The 18,982-nt window shown below is 40.2% G+C and overlaps 1 protein-coding gene across 1 annotated transcript in view; it reads right to left on the bottom strand.

Moving 5' to 3' along the window:
- Window positions 1-18,982, bottom strand: part of CA10 (carbonic anhydrase 10) — a 556,758-nt gene that overhangs the window by 454,545 nt on the left and 83,231 nt on the right. The window contains exon 2 of the mRNA XM_008011426.3: window positions 13,624-13,698. Within this exon, the coding sequence (XP_008009617.1) occupies window positions 13,624-13,698 (75 nt within the window). The remainder of the gene's footprint in view (window positions 1-13,623; window positions 13,699-18,982) is intronic.

The raw sequence follows: 18,982 nt of genomic DNA, 5'->3' as shown, positions 1-18,982 counted from the left end.
CTCCCTGGATCAGAAGGATGTGTTAGGAACTCAGTAGTGGCACAACTGATCAGGTTGCTTTTATGCAACTTTAAATAGCCTAAAGCAAAATTATAATAATAAAAATAGTAATGTCTTTGAATACTTTCATAGTCTATGATGCAGGACTAGCTTTAATACAAAATGTTATTTTTACAAAAATGTTTGAGACACAGGTCTTATTGTATTTTACAAATGGGTAAACTGAGGCTCTGAGACATTCGGTAATTTTCAAACATTACTGTTCATCAAATGGTTGGAACACAATGGAGTGGGATCCAAAGCATGACCTTCTGGGGCCAGTGGGCTTTCCATCATGCAGCTCGGATGTGTGGTAATAATAGGGACTCTCACAGATGAAACGATAAATAGGACTGCTTACTGGTTAAATAAAGTTTTCAATCTGTTATTTAGTAGTAGTTCAGATTTCACTATGTTTAAGCCACCAGCAATGATCTTTTCCATCTCGCATACCTGGCAGATGACTATTCATCTTTTAAGCCCTATGTCAAGAGAAGCCCTCATCTGCAAAGCCTTTTCTGACCCCACAGGTGGGGTTAGTTGTTTTCTGTTTTCTGCAGCTAATCCACATGTGTGGATCCCACCACTCATGTCTCACATGCCTTATTAGGCTAAACCATAACTCTTAATTTGCATGTCTGTCTCTAAACTCAACTGTGAGCTCCTAAGATCAGGAGTTGTCATTTATTCTTATTTGTATCCCTAGTGTCTGGTAGAGTGTCTGGCACATCAGGCTCTGAGTAAATTTTACACACTATGCATCCCAATTTCTGGGGAAAAAACAAAGTATTTCTAATTGAGGGTGAGTCAGTGTAACATCACCCTCTCATACTGAGAGAATATATCCATTAAATTCTGCTTGCTTCCTCCTGAAGATGAAAAATCAGAAATCTAGAGAGAGACGTGCATCACTGCCTCCACTTACAAACACTGATATTGAGAACATAATAAAATTATCCTGTGAATGAAATCAATATTCTATTCCTTAAGGCTGCTAACTATAACTTCGAAATCAATCTCAGCAAGCTCACAAAAAATATCAGAGCTGGAATGGTTATTTGAAAACCACACAGCTCAATACCCCGATTCTATATGAGGAAAACAAGGTCCTGATATACTAAGTGACTCGCCTAAGATCTCATGTTCGGTCAGTGGAAGACACAATCCACTGAGCATTTTCCAAAACCCGTTGCTGCATCTATTATCCAAAGGAGGAAGACAGTTGATAACAAAAACGAAGTCTGGGGGACAAAATACTGGTGTGCTCACCCACACACTTCCTGCCCAAGAAAATTCAATGGCTGAAATATGACTACCCTCAATGGAAAGAGTTATTCAGTATGCCACAGGGCTTGTTAAAATGCAAGTTTTATTCTTAAGATAACTTGAAACAAAATTCTACTCTCAAACACAAAGGTTTATATACACTTTTGTAGCAAAACAATTGATGTCCTAAAGTAAAACAGTAGGAGGGGCTTTGGAGTACAGTCCAATTTGAGAAGTACTACCTGTTAATATAGGTGAACTGGTTCTAGGTCCAACTCCATCATTCCTTTGTTCTACAACTAAAGATCAATCTCTAGCCTTGTTGAATCTTCCACATTTACTGATTGGTGATAGAAATACATGTCTTTTTTTTTTTTTTAATAAGTTGTCACAAATGAGACAAACACATGTTGATATCACGTACCCTCTGATAGGATGTAATGCAAATGGAGCTCTATCTCCAGGAAACTTTTCCCCAAAACTCACAATCCCAGATTAATCAAAGCATCAAACACACGGAAATTCAGGAATTTTATACAAAGTAGCTCACCAGTATTTCTCAAAACTGCCAGTCATAAAAAATCAAAAGATTAAGAAACGTTCACAGCCCAGAGGAGACTAAAGAGACATGAAGGCTAAATGTAATGTGGTATCCTAAATTGGATTATGCAACAGCAACAGGACCTTAGTGGAAAAACTTGGATATTTAAAAAAATCTGTAGTTTAGTTTAACAGTAATATATCCAGGTTGGTTTCTTAGTTTTGACAAATGTATATGCTAATGTAAGACATTAAATTAGGGACCTTGGATAAAGAGTATATGGAAGCTCCCTGTATAACTTTTCTGTAAATCTAAAGTCATTCCAAAATAAAAAATCTATTTTGAAAGATGACACCTGGAAAGGCTTTCTAAAATGTAATAAATGATATCCAAATGCTAAATCATGTCTAGAGAGAAGATAGATTTGTGTTGAGTTTTCAGTGGATTAATCTGATATATAGCCTTTTATTTTATTTTTGCCTCTAGTTCATTTTTTTCTAGAAGATAAGCAGAACAGTACTATTGTCTATCCAAGAAGAGGTATCATTTGTTACTCAGATTTATACATATTTGTAGTGGAAAGAGCACTGGATTAGAAATGCGCTTATTTACAAACCTGCTTCCATGTTGGTCTGCATTGGAAATTTAGACAATAACTTTACTTAACTTGCTTTGTTTTCTCATCTGGAAAAAGGGGAGTATTAGTGCAAATTTTGTAAGGGCTGAATGAAGTAACATGAGTGAGGAAGCATTGACAACTACAAAATCGAATGTTCATGTGATAGGTTATTGTGCTTCCATTAGCTTTGGAGACAATGTATGAAAAAAAGAATAACAGTCTTCCCTAAATGTCCATATTCTAATCCTCCAAACCTGTGAATGTGTTACTTTATATGTCAAAATATACTTTGCAGATATGATTATGTCAAGAATCGTGTGATGGGGAGAGCATCCTAGATTATCCAGGTGGGCCAAATGCAATCGCATTCTGAAAAGTGGGAGGCAGAAGGGTCAGAGTTAGAGAAAGATGTGTGATAACAGAAGCATGGGCTGGAGCCATGCAAGGAAGGGACCCTGAACTAAGTAATGCAGGTGGCTTCTAGAAGGTGGAAAAGGCAAGGGATTGATTTCTCCTCAGAGCCTCCATAAGGCAGGCTGCCCTACTGACACCTTGATTTTAGTGTGTCCAACTTTAAAATGGTAAGATAATAAATCTGTTGTTTCTAGCTACTAACTTTAGGGTAAATTGTTACAAGAGTGATATGGTTAGCCTTTGTGTCTCCACCCAAATCTCATCTTAAATTGTAATTCCCAGGTGTTGAGAGACATAGAGGGAGGTGATTGGATCATGGGGGCAGTTTCCCCACATGTTGTTCTCATGATAGTGAGTTCTCATAAGATCTGATGGTTTTATAAGTGTTCGATGGTTCCTCCCTTGCTGGCTTCTTCTCTCTCCTGCCTTGGGTCTTTGCTTCCCTTTCACCTTCTGCCATGATTGTGAGTTTCTTGAGGCTCCCCCAGGCATGTGGAACTGTGAGTCCATTAAACCACCTTTGTTTATAAATTGCCCAGTCTTGTATCATTATAGCAGTAGTATCGTTATAGCAGTGTGAAAAAGGACCAGTACAAGGAGCTATAGGAAACTAATGCAATGACTTTAACTGTCACTTAATGTGGATGTATTGAAGGATAAGCTTACTGGCTTATCAAAGGGAGACTGAATGTGGGTCTCTTGGAAGGGGTGGTCACATAGTGAATTTCTGAGGCTTTCTCCCTCTAAGGGAGAAATTCACTATATGCTGCAAAGCAAAGCTTTCAAGAAATGGTATAGCTTTTTTTTTTCTTTTTTTTTTTTGAGATGGAGTCTTTTTTGTTTCTCAGGCTAGAGTGCAGTGGCACAATCTTGGCTCACAGCAATATTCACCTCCCAGGTTCAAGTGATTCTTATGCCCCAGCCTCCCAAGTAGCTAGGATTACAGGCACCTGCCACCATCCCTGGCTAATATGTGGCTACTTTTAACAGCTTACAGTAAGATATGGCAGCAAAGGAATTACCTAAAGGTGGAATTTATAATTAAAAGGAAAGCATAATATAAAAACATGAAAAATTTACAGTCTAGCAATGTAACAGGAAAGGAAAGAGTGTTTTCAGGAGAAAAATCCAATGGTGCTGAGGGGTAACCACTTGTTAAAGAGATTAGCATGGCTAAAAGGGAGTCAGGCGTGAAGAATCAAGAAAATTGAATAAAGGTTTTTCAGAAATCTTTGTAGCCCCCTCCCATCATAGGCCTGCAGGCCTAGGAGACAAAATGGTTTCAGGGAACAGGCCCAAGTTACCCCGAAGCCACTTTGGTATGCTTTCTCAACATTCAAGTTGCTTCAGCTCCAGGTGAGACACAAATAGCCCCACATACTATTCCAGCTGCTGCTCCAGAGGGTGCAAGCCATAAACCTTCTCATATCAGTGTGCCCAGGATGCAGGACATGGAGTCAAAGAAGATTATTTTGGAGCTTTAAGATTTAATGTCTGCCCTGCTGGGTTTTAGACTTCCATGAAGACTGCTACCCCTTTCTTTTGGCCAATTTTTGTCTTTGTGAATGGGAATGCTTACCTAATGCCTGTACGACCATTGCATATTGGAAGTAGATGCATAGCTTTTGATTTTACAGGCTCATAGGTGGAAGGAACTTGCCTTGAGTCTCAGATGAGATTTCGGATTTGGGACTTCTGAGTAGATGCTAGAACAAGTTAAGACTTTGGGGACTATTGGGGTAGAATGATTGTATTTTGCAATGTGAGAATGATGTGAGGCATGGAGAACCAAGGGTGGAATGCTACGGTTTGAATATTTGACCCTTCAAACCTCATGTTGAAATTTGATTCCCAATGTTGCAGGTGGGGTCTAATGAGAGGTGTTTGGGTCATAGAGGCAGATCCCTCATGAATGGCTTGGTACCATCTTTATAGTAATCAGTAAGTTCTTGCTGTATTGGTTCCTGTAAGAGCTTGTTGTTAAAAAGAACCTGGCAGTTTCTCTGTATCTCTTGCTTCCTCTCTCACCATGTGCTCTTTGCAGATGCTGCCCCCCTTCCACTTGCACTACGAGTAGAAACAGCCTGAGACCCTCACCAGATGCAGATGCTGGTGCCATGCTTCTTGTACGACAACCTGTAGAATTGTGAACCAAATTAATCTCTTTATCTCAAAATTATTTATGAATTAGCCAGCCTCAGGTATTTGTTTATGGCAACACAAATGGAATAAGACAGCCTCCAAGATTCCTACCTCCTAGTGTACACACCCTCTAGTATGAGTGGGATTTGTGAGTATAATGGGATTTCACTTCCTTGATTAGATTGTCGTTTTTGGCAAAGATGAAGGGATTTTGCAGATGTGAATAACGTTCTTAATCAGTTGACTTTGAGTTAATAAAAAGGCATGTTGTACTGAGTAGGCTTGACCTTTAAAAGAGAGTCCAGGCCTTCTCAGGATGCGGAGATTCAAAGTAAATGAGTCACTTTCCTGCCAACCTTGAAGATGCAAACAACTGTGTTGTGAACTGCTTATGCAGCAGTGGCAGGCTGTAGGAGACAAGGGTCTCAGCCCTACAACTGCATGGAACTGAATTCTGCCAAGGACCTCCATGAGCTTGACTTCAGATGAGAATGCAGCCAGAATGACAGCTTTTTCAGCATTATGGGACTCAGTAGAGGATCCATTTAAGCCATGTCCAGATTTCTGGCGCAAGGAAACTGAGACAATAAATGTGTGTGATTTTAAGCTACTGAATAAGTGCTAATTCTTATGTAGCAACCAAAAAATCAGTGCAGGTACCACTTACTCCATGAAGTAAGGAATGAAGAGCATACACAGCCCCAGGCTGGCCATCCTGGATCAGCAAGTAACCCTCACCATCCAGCCAGATTTCTTTCCTGGGAGTATTGTGGAGAAAGAAGAGCTTACACTCCTTACCTCTGTTAAGCATGAGACTTTTTTAAACAAAAGAAACAAACAAAAAGAAAATGGACATTTTGATAAACAGACATCAGTGGTAACCTGTAGATGGTTGGGTATAATTACCTTCATTGTCCAATAATCTTTAGATTTTAAAACTACCCAAAAAGAAAGGGATGGGAAATAGCATGTTGGGAGGGTTATTGACCTGGGTAAATCATTCGTACCCAATTTATAGAATGCAACAGATGATGCTGTCCTGAGCCAAAGTAGCCTGCTGGGTCCAATGCTGATCAGAAATGGCAGCAATGAGTTCCTCTATTAATCATTCAGAGGAATTCTGTATTACGATTTTAAGCTGCCGAATAAGTTGTGATCTAATTCTTCAGAAATCCCTGCTTCCCAGATCTCAGAGGAAGAATAAATTGCTTATAACTATATATTGTCCTTTATTTCCAGGATCTCCATTCAAATACTTTATGTGGCCCACAAGGCCCTCTATGAGCTGGCTCCTGACCACCCCAATCTCCAACCACTTTGCACTCTGGCCACAGTGACATTTGTTCCATTTCTCATACATGTCATGCCCATGCTTGAGGCTCATGCTTCTGCCTTAAACAGCTGGTCTAAGACCACTCTGCACTAGCAATGTCCTTCCTTAGCTAAGCTTCTCCTAGATTACACAAGGAGGCTCTCCTTGATTTCCAGACTATTTCTACTAGGCTTTTCAAAACCTTGAGTACTTTCACTTTATAGCATGTACTGCAGATTGTACTGATGTATTTGTTATTATTATTTTATAACTCAATTTAAGGGTTGAGGAACAGCCCTTGACTGTCTCCAGAGTCAAGCCTTTGTCTTTTTCTTTAAGGAACAAAGATTGCTGTCTGTTCTGACCCAAGTTTGTTTGGCAAACATTGAGCCCCTGGTGCATGGAAGCCCTGAGGTATATCCTGGAGGGATAGGGTGTGGAAAGAGACAAGGTCCCTAACCCTAGAAGCTGCACCTTCCCCAGACCCCTCCCTGCTCCTATCTTAGCTCATATGGCCCTCTTATCTGACTTTGAATTCTGTAAGACTTCAACCTCTCCTTTGATTCTTTAGGGTAAAATCCAAACTTCTAGTTCCTTTTGGGTAAAATCCAAACTCCCATTTGGTATGGCCCTCCATAATTAGGCCCCAGCTGCTCTTAATTACCAGAGCTCTTCCTGCACTAGTGAACATTCTCTTCCAAGCTTTCAGGCCTTTGCCCATTGATATGGTTTGGCTGTGCCCCCACCCAAATCTCATCTTGAATTGTAGTTCCCATAATTCCCATATGTTGTAGGAGGGACCTGGTGGGACATAGTTGAATTGTGTGGGCAGTTACTCCCATGCTGTTCTCTTGACACTGAATGAGTTTTCACCATATGTGGTGGTTCCTTTGCTCAGCTCTTCTCCTTCCTGCCGCCCTGTGAAGAAGGTGCCTTGCTTCCTCTTCCAACATGATTGTAAGTTTCATGAGGCCTCCCCAGCCATGCTGAACTGTGAGTCAATTAAACCTCTAATCTTTATAAATTAACCAGTCTCAGGCAGTTCTTTATAGCAGTATGAAAACAGACTAATACAGTAAATTGGTATCACAGAGAGTGGGGTGCTGCTATAAAGATACCCAAAAATGTGGAATTGACTTTGGAACTGGGTAACAGGCAGAGGTTGGAATGGTTTGGAGGGCTTTGAAGAAGACAGGAAGATGTTGGAACTTCCTAGAGGCTTGTTGAATGGCTTTGATCAAAATGCTGATAGTGATATGGACAATGAAATACAGCAGGCTAAGGTGGTGATACAGTTAGGCTCAGATCTCAGTGATGGTGATATGATTTGGCTCAGATCTCAGATGGTGATACAGTTTGACTGGGTCCCCACCCAAATCTCACCTTGAAATGTAATAATCTCCACATGCCAAGGGCAGGGCCAGTGGAGATAATTGAATCATGAGTGTGGTTCCCCCATGCTGTTCTTGTGGTAGTGAATGAATCTCATGAGATCTGGTGGTTTTATAAATGGGAGTTCCCCTGTACAAGCTCTTTTGCCTGCTGCCATGTAAGACAAGACTTTGCTTCTCCTTCACCTTCCAGCATGATTGTGAGACCTCCCCAGCCACGTGGAACTGTAAGTCAATTAAACCTCTTTCCTGTATAAATTACCCAGTCTTGGGTATGTCCTTATTAGCAGCATGAGAACAGATGAACACAGAAGATAAAAAAAAACTTGTTGGAAACCGGTATAAAGGTGACTCTTGCTATGCTTTCACAAAGAGACTGGTGGCATTTTGCTCCACCCCAGAGATCTTTGGAAGTTTGAACTTAAGAGAAATGATTAAGGGTATCTGGCAGAAGAAATTTCTAAGCAGCAAACCATTCAAGATGTGACTTGGCTACTCTTAAAAGCAATCAATTTTATGCATTCACAAAGAGATGGTTTTGAATTGGAACTTATGTTTAAAAGGGAAGCAGAGTATAAAAGTTTGGAAAGTTTGCAGCCTGATGATGTGATAGAAAAGAAAAACCTATTTTCTGGGGATAAATTCAAGCTGGCTGCAGAAATTTGCATAAGGAGCCAAATTTTAATAGCCAAGACAATGGGGAAAATGTCTCCAGGGCATGTCAAAGGTCTTTACAGCAGCCCTCCCATCACATGCCCAGAGGTCTAGGAGAAAAAAAAAGTTTCCTCGGCTGGGCCCAAGGCCTTGCTGCTTTGTGCAGTCTCTGGACTTGGCGCCCTGCATTCCAGCTGTGACCAAAAGGGGCCAACATATAGCTCACGCTGTTGCTTCAAAGGGTGCAAGCCCCAGGCCTTGGTGGCTTACATGTTGTGTTGGGCCTGTGGGTGCACAGAAGCCAAGAATTGAAATTTGGGAACCTCTGCCCAGATTTTGGACGATGTAGGGAAATACTTGAATGTCTGGGCAGAAGTTTGCTGCAGTGGGGAGCCCTCATGGAGAACCTCTGCTAGGGCAGTGTGGAAGAGAAATGCAGGGTGCAAACTCCAACACAGAGTCCCCACTGAGGCACTGCCTAGTGGAGCTGTGAGAAGAGGACCAAGATCCTCCTGACCCCAGAATGGTAGATCCACCAACAGCTTGCACCATGCACCCGGAAAAGCTGTGGACCCTCAATGCCAGCCTGTGAAAGCAGCTGACAGGCAGACTGTACCTTGCAAAGCCACAGGGGCAGAGCTACCCACCTCTTGCATCAGCATGACTTGGATGTGATACACAGAGTCAAAGGAGATCATTATGGACCTTTAAGATTTGACTGCCCCACTGGATTTTGGACTTGCATGAGGTCGGTATAGCCCATTTATTTTGGCCAATTTCTCCCATTTGGAATCGCTATATTTACCCAATGCCTGTACCATACAATGCCAATTGTACCCAGGAAGTAACTAACTTGCTTCTGATTTTACAGGCTCAAAGGCAGAAGGGGCTGGCTTTGTCTCAGATGAGACTTTGGACTATGGACTTTTGAGTTAATACTGAAATGAGTTAAGACTTTGCAGGACAGTTGGGAAGGCAAGATTGGTTTTGAAATGTCAGAGACATGAGGATTGGGAGGGACCCAAAGTGGTATGGTATAGTTAGGCTTTGTGTCCCCACCCAAATCTCATTTTGAATTATAATCCCCATAATTCCCACATTTCAAAGGAGAGACCAGGTGAAGGTAATTGGATCTTGGGGTGGTTTCCCCCATGCTGTTCTCATGATAGTGAGTTCTCACAAGGTCTGATGGTTTTGTAAGGTGCTCTTCCGCCTTTGCTCAACACTTTTCCATCCTGCAGCCTTGTAAAGAAGGTATCCTGCTTCCCCTTTGCCTTCTGCCATAATTGTAAGTTTCCTGAGGCCTCCCAGTCATGCTTAACTGTGAGTCAATTAAACCTCTTTCCTTTATAAGTTACCCCATCTCAGGCAGTTCTTTAAAGCAGTATGAAAATGAACTAATACAATCCCTCTTTGCCTGTACTGTCAAATATTCCTCACATTCCCACCCTTCTCCAATTTGAGTATTCCTGAACCTTGTCAAGACCCAGTTCTAACTTCTTTTCTTCCTTTAGCCTTGTAGTGAGATGCCTGGCCCTAGAAGACTGCTTTAGGCTCTAAGTAACAGAAAGTCTGACTCAAAGTGGCTTGACCAGTAAGAAGTTTGTTACATCACTTAACACAATAAGTGGTGAGGCAGTTCCATGGTGAATTCAACCCTTAAGTGAGCCATAGAAGATATAGAATTTTCTCAGCTCTCCATTTTGCCATCTTAGTGTGTCTTTTGTACCCAAGTTTATTCAGAAGGCTTCTCCTTACATGGTATGAATAGAACTGTGTATCACATGTGCATGTCTATATTAGTGTATTACTCTGGGTTCTCCTGAGAAAGAGAATCAACAGAATGGGGTGACAGTGAGAGATTTATTTACTTTAAGGAATTGACTCACATGATGGCTGGCAAGGATGATGCGTACAGGGCAAGCCAATAGGCAGGAGGCCTAGGGAAATGTTGATATTGCTGCTCCTGGCCTAAGGCTTCTGGAGGTAGATTTCCCTTTTTCTTCAGGGACCTTGGTCTTTTTCTCTTAAGGCCTTCAACTCATTGGATGAGGCCCACACATATTATACAGATAATTTGCTTTACTCAGAGTCTACTGATGCAAATGTTAATCTGGTCTTAAAAAGCATCTTCCCAACAACATCCAGGCATGTTTGGTCAAATATCTGGGTACCATACCTAGCCAAATGGACACATCAAATTAGCCATCACAATGTCTAAACCAATAAGAAAAGACCAGAATTACCATTGTTGGTATAAATCTCAGCCAAGAGTAACCCTCTGCAGCTGATAAGGGGCTCCTTCCCTGAGAGCATGATGGTATGGAGGGTGAATGTGCAAGCATAGTCAGGGCTCTGCCTGCAAGACAGATTCTAGTTGTGGGTGAGGTCAGAGGAAGGCATAGGTTTGAGCAGGTAAACAACATCTGTTAAACACTTAGGCAGGGAGAATCCCAATATTGTGTTGCCTCCTTTACATTTACAAACCCTATTGGAGCCCTTGTTATCCTGAGTCATGGATTTATGGCTTATCTTCCCCTTTAGACTGTAGGCTCACCTTTGAGTAAGAATCATGTGTCAGTTACCTGTTTATTAACCGCCCAAACTTGGTGCTCAGCACAAGATAGGTACTCCGTAAATGCTATTGAACTGACTAAAGTAGGGCATTTGTGTGCTGAATTAACCTTGTACTCACCATTGTTATAGAGCTCATATATTTTTATCTACCACAGCTTTGTTGAAGTCACAGATTCACAACTGTTATACCAACTGACTATTCTTTCTAGACACTTTAGTGAGGAACTTATGGGACGATAAAACTAGCTCAGTCATATCAAGTTCTCTCCTATTTCACATATCTATAACCTGAAAAAAATCTCAGTAACAAATTGAAGAACACTCTTAACTTCATAGTCAAGTAATAAGAGGTAAGGGGTCCATTGTTTGCCACAACTACCCACTCAGATAAAGTAGGTCATCTGGAGTCAGATGTTAGAGCCCAGATTCAGTTACTTAATTCACAAATTCTCATGGCTCTTATCCTTTTCAACAGAGTTGGAGTTCCCAAAAGTTTAGAACATGGAATCATCAGATACCAACCTTCTCTACCAGAAAGACAAAAGGCTTTAGAACTGTTACGTTCAGAGGACGAGGAAGTCATCTTTTAGTTGTCCACTGTGTAGAAACCCTTGACCTTATAAATTCAAGCATCCCCCATGTTTCAGGCATCTTGAGAAACCCTTACACATATTACACTTTCCAGTTTGTAACTGTCTCCCTCTTCTCAAGCAGATACCAACAACAATGGACATACACCGACTCAACATGCACCAGACATTACCATATGCACTTTACCTCCGTTTTGTAATTTAATCCTCAGCAAACTTCACAAAACTGATTTATTTCTTATCTCCATTTTACAGATGGAGAACCCAGGGGGCTGAGAATGGGTAGGTAACTTGCTGACAGTTCTACCAACAAGAAACCACAGAACGCAGACTCAAGTCCCGTCTACTCTGACTTCAGAGGCCATAATCACACTTGCACACCTCACTGCTTCCCATGTAGCAAGGTTTACACATAGTATCTCAATTAAATTTGAGAGGAAGGAAAAGTTCCTTTATATCAACACATAAGGGGACAATAAAAATTATTTCCTGTGGTTGTAATTAGGGCCACAGGAAAATAGGGCCTGTGGCCCTGAACACATTAAAGAAAGAATGTGACAACAGAGAAGAAAACATCAAAAAAATATGAGGCAGACACACAACATTTTGCGGTGGCCACCCAGTTCTACCCATGGACATGTCAATCACAACAGAGGATGTTCTCTTCAGCAGTAGTACTAATTTAGCAAGACTTCTTATTACCTGGAGAGAATACCCTTTATTTCTCTAATTCCATACTCACAAGGTACAAGAATATAATTATAAATGTAACTTCTGAGATATCTTGAATATGACAGATTTCCTAGGCAAAAAGTACATAAACATTCTATTTCTTTAAAAGGATTGTCCTCAGTTGTAAGAATTGAATGCCATTTGTCGATATTATTTCACATGAACATAGCTTGTGCCAATGAAATTGTTCTAACATTATCATAAGAAACCTGGTCACTTCTAGATGAATTAATCAAGTTCAGTTTCTATGTTCACTGGGCCATAGAATAGATGTGCCATAGTAAATTTATCAAGTTAATAATGTTCATTTCTGAAGCTATTTGGCAGCCATTTGGCTTTTTCCTGGGTCACCCACTCTCCCTTACCATGCCTGCTTTCCTCCTACTGCAAAGCCTCACAAGTACGAATAATTGCCCCATCATACAAATGAGAAAAATGATGCCCAGAGGGGTTTTGTGACTTGCTTAGCTCTGCACAGCTGGTGTAATAGACTCTACAGAAGGACAGGAAAAGAAGACATAGGAGCCAAGAATGAATGAGGTGACCTGGGACACTGGTCTTTCTATTTGCCACCAACTACAGAGACCTCAACTGACATCTCCAGCCCTCTGTTTTCAGTGCCTGAGTAGGGATTGCACATTGGCTCCTGTTGAGTGCTTTATTTCTTATTATCACATCTGAGCAGTTAAAAATACTTTGAAATATGTCACCTGCCTTCCCTTCTATCTTTGCCTTTTGCTTGCTTTTTCTCTTTACTAAAGCAGCAAAAGCAAGAGGACCATAATGAGGGTAAGAATAGTGGGAGGAGACACAGGGACTCTCCACCTTGCTTCTGAACTAAAGTCATAATATAATCCTTGCTTTAATCTGTCTTCAGTTTTCTGTCCTCTGCCCCCATGCTGATAGGATCCACTTTACCTGGTATTTTTAGCTGATACTTGGCCTGATGTGCTAAGTCCTGGCCATGGATGCTGCTAAAGTGACAGCATGTGTTCCAGCAAGCTCCATTGCCATGGTCAGTCTTTTCATAGTTCCTGTTTCATTAATGTTAAGAAGTGGCTCTTCCTCACTTAACCAAATGTCAGCAGACAGAGCTTCGGCCCTTAATCATCTATCCCCCTGCCCCTGAGGGTATCCTATCGATTGAAGGACATTGAGACTGCAGGCTCAGATGGGAAAAAAAAAAAGTACTCTAATTGCCTGTTACTTAACAAACTTTGTCTTGATGGAGTATTCATTGCACACATACATTAGACTGCCTCACCTTTTGCAATGTAAAATCCTGGAAATAATGCTTTCATTCTAATTGTTTTCAATTAAAAAAATAAGAATTAATGTGTACTTACCTGGAACAAAGCTTCCCTGGACCACCTCCTTGTACGCCCACCAGCCTTCATGGATTTTTGGTGAATTCTGTTGAGCTAAAGGAAAAGCAAAGAAGAGAGACTAAGATGATAGTAGAGAAGCACTGTGTCCCAGCTGTCCAAGCAACAAGGGTGGATACCATAAAATAATCCTCTTCTACCCCAAAGTCATACTACAACAGAACCTTCCTTCTCCCTTCCTTTTTTTTTTTTCAAATAGATCATTGATGGGTAAATAAAACAAAATTTTATTTGAAGTACTCAAATATTTTAAATGATGTTAAGGAGATAGTAATTATGTATTTAAGTCCCCTGCTACCTGTCCTCATCATCTTCCCCATACACACACACACACACCCTGCTGAAATTGAGGAGAGGAGGCATATCCCATCCATGTATGTCCTTGGAACCCTTGTTTTGGGAGAGATTGAAGTTTGCTGAAGGAGCCAGTGTAGAAGGCTGAAAGGTATACCCAGCCAGCTTTCCTTAGGTCCCAGGAAAATGAAAACAAGAATATAAATAACTGTGGTGAAGGTTTTTGACATCACAGGGCTCAAGTGCAGAGGGCTCAAGATATTAGAAAATATTGTTGAGATCTGTAAGGTCATGCTGACATGACCTCAGGGAAACCCTTGAATTCATGACAGTTGACAAGTGAATTGGGACAATGCCATTACACATGCATGCAAACCCCAAAGTATACATGCTACATAAATTTGCTTATCCCTTTATTAAACTACATTCATATTTCAATTCCTAGCCACATTGGAAGAAAATAAGTGAATCAATCATATTTGTAATTTGGCTACCATAGAGTTAATGTTAAACCTTTGCTTTTTTCTTTCCTTCTTTAATTCTGGTGGGTTCCCCCCTCCCGCCCCCTCCCCCGCCTTCCTCTTCAAAGTTCTAGGGGAAAGACTCACCATTCTGAGTTAGAAAGAATGGGTCTAAGACAATGGGTTTGAATGCAAAGCTTTGTATAGAGAGAAGATTTACTAGATTTCTCTAGCTTCCAGATAAGTTTGTACTGTTTAGCTTCAAGTCTCTTCTCATAGTACAGGGAAGATACTTTTTTCTTCCCAGGATATTAAGAGCCCTGAGGCTTGTATCTTTGTGGTTGAAGATTTTCTGACATAGGATAAGTGAAACTGAAGCCCACTCCTTCTGGAACTGACAGTGGGCTTAGGGGACTTTAAAAACAAATAGAAGAGAGACAAAGAGCTTATTTAAGATTCTGGAAAAAATAATGCCTTTAAATTTGCCCAGCACAAATCTTGGGCATGGACACACCAAAGTACACTGGATTTCCTGGTATTCTTATTGCCCCTGTGGTGTGGATAGAGTTCAGACATTTCCATAACCCTTGAGGAAGACCCCGAGGTCAACTGAGTTGGAAGCCAGTGCATCTGCTCTGGGACAGCAAGCAAAGGAGGAAGTGACCTCAAAGCAGAAGCCGGAAATGTTCTGTCCAACCAGGGAGTCAGGCAGAAGATTCAATTGAGACTCTGGGAATTTGTAGCACCAGGGAAAGACAAGGAGATTTGAAGTCAGCCAGGAGGTCTTTAGACCTGACCAAGTCAAGAAGCCAAATCAAGGTTTGGTTATGGCTGCAAAATTCCCCAAGTGGGTAGACAAAGAACATTTCTCTAGAGTTCAGAAAGGGCTCTGATTCTTCCTCTGGGTCTTGGTATTGCCTGACTCACGCTCCTTCTCCTCCCCCAGTTCATTAGACAGTCATCATAGGAGCCAGGGGAGAATCTGAAAGGCTTAGAAACCTGTGAGATCAGATATCTAATGGTCCTCTTATGAAACAACCACTTTGTAATTCTTACCTTGAGTATAATTAAATAAAATTCACAGAAAGTACAACCTACTAAAAAACAACAACAACAAAACCAAACCCCAACCCTGATAATTCACTAAACTTCAGCCTAGCTCTGCTAGACATGTAAAATGTCTCAAGCCTGGGAAAAATGCACATTTCTAAGATCTTGAAAGTTTGAACTATAAACATCACGTAACAGCTTTGCATCAGAGATAAGCCAGGACTGGTTTTCCTTATCACAGGCAAAAACTTCAGAGTTCTATAAAAACTCACACCAAGTTTTATCCAATCAGGATTGCTGACTGTCATCAAACAATTTAAACCATAAATCCAGGCTTCTCTCTTTATTCTACGAGACAGTCATTGGGGAAGCTGCATTCTCTTGCATGTGTTTCATTACCCCAAATAAATATCCACTTAGCACTCAATTTTTGTTTTACATTAAGCTTTTTATCTAATTGTTTTACAAAAATTTTTTTTACAGTATTTACACATCACTTTAAAAATTTAATGTAGTGTTTTAACTATAATATAAATTAAAATACAAGAAATTTATAATAATATATATTTCAACGTGAAAATGCTTGAGTGTGGTATAGTAGAACAGAGATTGGAAAACTAGTGCCTACTAGCCAAATATGGCCCACTGCCTGATTTCTGTACTGCCCAAAAGCTAAAAATGAATTTACATTTTTAAATGGTTGAAAAAAATGAGTTGAGCAAGAGAAAGAAATAAAGCGTATTCAGTTAGGAAAAGAAGAAGTCACATTGTCCATCTTTGCAGATGACATGATTGTATATTTAGAAAACCCTATCATCTCAGCCCAAAATCTCCTTAAGCTGATCAGCAACTTCAGCAAAATCTCAGGATACAAAATTAATGTGCAAAAATCACAAGCATTCTTATACATCAGTAACAGACAAACAGAGAGCCAAATCAGGAATGAACTTCCATTCACAATTGCTTCAAAGAGAATAAAATACCTAGGAATCCAACTTACAAGGGATGTAAAGGACCTCTTCAAGGAGAATTAAAAATCACTGCTCAGTGAAATAAAAGAGGACATAAACAAATGGAAGAACATACCATGCTCATGGATAGGAAGAATCAATATCGTGAAAATGGCCATACTGCCCAAGGTAATTTATAGATTCAATGCCATCCCCATCAAGCTACCAATGAGTCTCTTCACAGAATTGGAAAAAACTGCTTTAAAGTTCATATGGAACCAAAAAAGAGCCCGCATCTCCAAGACAATCCTAAGTCAAAAGAACAAAGCTGGAGGCATCACGCTACCTGACTTCAAACTATACTACAAGGCTACAGTAACCAAAACAGCATGGTACTGGTACCAAAACAGAGATATAGACCAATGGAACAGAACCGAATCCTCAGAAATAATACCACACATCTACAGCCATCTGATCTTTGACAAACCTGAGAAAAACAAGAAATGGGGAAAAGATTCCTTATTTAATAAATGGTGCTGGGAAAATTGGCTAGCCATAAGTAGAAAGCTGAAACTGGATCCTTTCCTCACTCCTTATACGAAAATTAATTCAAGATGGATTAGAGACTTAAATGTTAGACCTAATACCATAAAAACCCTAGAAGAAAACCTAGGTAGTACCATTCAGGACATAGGCACGGGCAAGAAATTCATGTCTAAAACACCAAAAGCAACGGCAACAAAAGCCAAAATTGACAAATGGGATCTAATTAAACTAAAGAGCTTCTGCACAGCAAAAGAAACTACCATCGGAGTGAACAGGTAACCTACAGAATGGGAGAAAATTTTTGCAATCTACTCATCAGACAAAGGGCTAATATCCAGAACCTACAAAGAACTCAAACAAATTTACAAGAAAAAAACAACCCCATCAAAAAGTGGGCAAAGGATATGAACAGACATTTCTCAAAAGAGGACATTCATACAGCCAACAGTCACATAAAAAAATGCTCATCATCACTGGCCATCAGAGAAATGCAAATCAAAACCACAATGAGATACCATCTCACACCAGTTAGAATGGAAATCATTAAAAAGTCAGGAAACAACAGGTGCTGGAGAGGATGTGGAGAAATAGGAACAATTTTACACTGTTGGTGGGACTGTAAACTAGTTCAACCATTATGGAAAACAGTATGGCGATTCCTCAAGGATCTAGAACTAGAAGTACCATATGACCCAGCTATCCCATTACTGGGTATATACCCAAAGGATTATAAATCATGCTGCTATAAAGACACATGCACACGTATGTTTATTGTGGCACTATTCACAATAGCAAAGACTTGGAATCAACCCAAATGTCCATTAGTGACAGACTGGATTAAGGAAATGTGGCACATATACACCATGGAATACTATGCAGCCATAAAAAAGGATGAGTTTGTGTCCTTTGTAGGGACATGGATGCAGCTGGAAACCATCATTCTCAGCAAACTATCGCAAGAACAGAAAACCAAACACCACATGTTGTCACTCATAGGTGGGAACTGAACAATGAGATCACTTGGACTCAGGAAGGGGAACATCACACACCGGGGCCTATCACGGGGAGCAGGGAGGGGGGAAGGATTGCATTGGGAGTTATACCTGATGTAAATAACAAGTTGATGGGTGCTGACGAGTTGATGGGTGCAGCACACCAACATGGCACAAGTATACATATGTAACAAGCCTGCACGTTATGCACATATACCCTAGAACTTAAAGTATAATAAAAAAAAAAAGAAAAAAAAATGAGTTGAAAAAAATATTTTGAAAAGTTAAAATTATATTACATTCAAATTTCAGTGTCCATAATGTTTTATTGCCAAATAGCCACACATATTTATTTACATATTCTCTAGAGTTGCTTTCTCACTACAATGGCAGAGTGGAATAGTTATGACAGAGACCATTTGGCCCACAAAGCCTAAAATGTTTCCTCCATGGCTCTTTACTAAAAAAATTTGTTGAGTGCTAATTTACATACACAATTTCAAAAAGAAAAATAATCAATATAATCAATAGAGTGCTTTGACTATAATACAAGGGGGAATACAAGGAACATAATGTAAAACAAAATATTACATATTTCAATATGTAAATACTCAGGCATGGTGCACTAGAAGAGAAAATGAAGAAGTTGGATGCTTGATTGACACAGACACAAATAACTTTGTATTCTATTAGAGATTCCAGAATCCACAAGTGGCATTGCTCTCAATGGTACATGATTTTCCAAAATAGTGAACTCTTGGCAAAGATGAGAACACAATTAAGTACTACCTTCTCTTGATTTACATCTTTGCATTGCTAAAGAACCAGGTATAATAAAACTTTGTAAGACATGCTTTGTGTGCATATGCAAAATGGAGTTTCACTGGAGGGTCAAATAAAGTTTTTCCACTCACTTGAATGTCTGTTGGGACATGGGATAATTTATTATTGTTTCTATCTATCTAATATGTTGCAGAGCATTGCATCTCTGTCCCCCTTTAGTTGGTGCTGATTGCCACTCTTTCAT

This window comes from Chlorocebus sabaeus, chromosome 16 (assembly GCF_047675955.1).
Source record: "Chlorocebus sabaeus isolate Y175 chromosome 16, mChlSab1.0.hap1, whole genome shotgun sequence".
Taxonomy (NCBI): domain Eukaryota; kingdom Metazoa; phylum Chordata; class Mammalia; order Primates; family Cercopithecidae; genus Chlorocebus; species Chlorocebus sabaeus.
The sequence above is the reverse complement of the archived record's forward strand: the minus strand, read 5'-3'. Positions and strand labels throughout refer to the sequence as shown.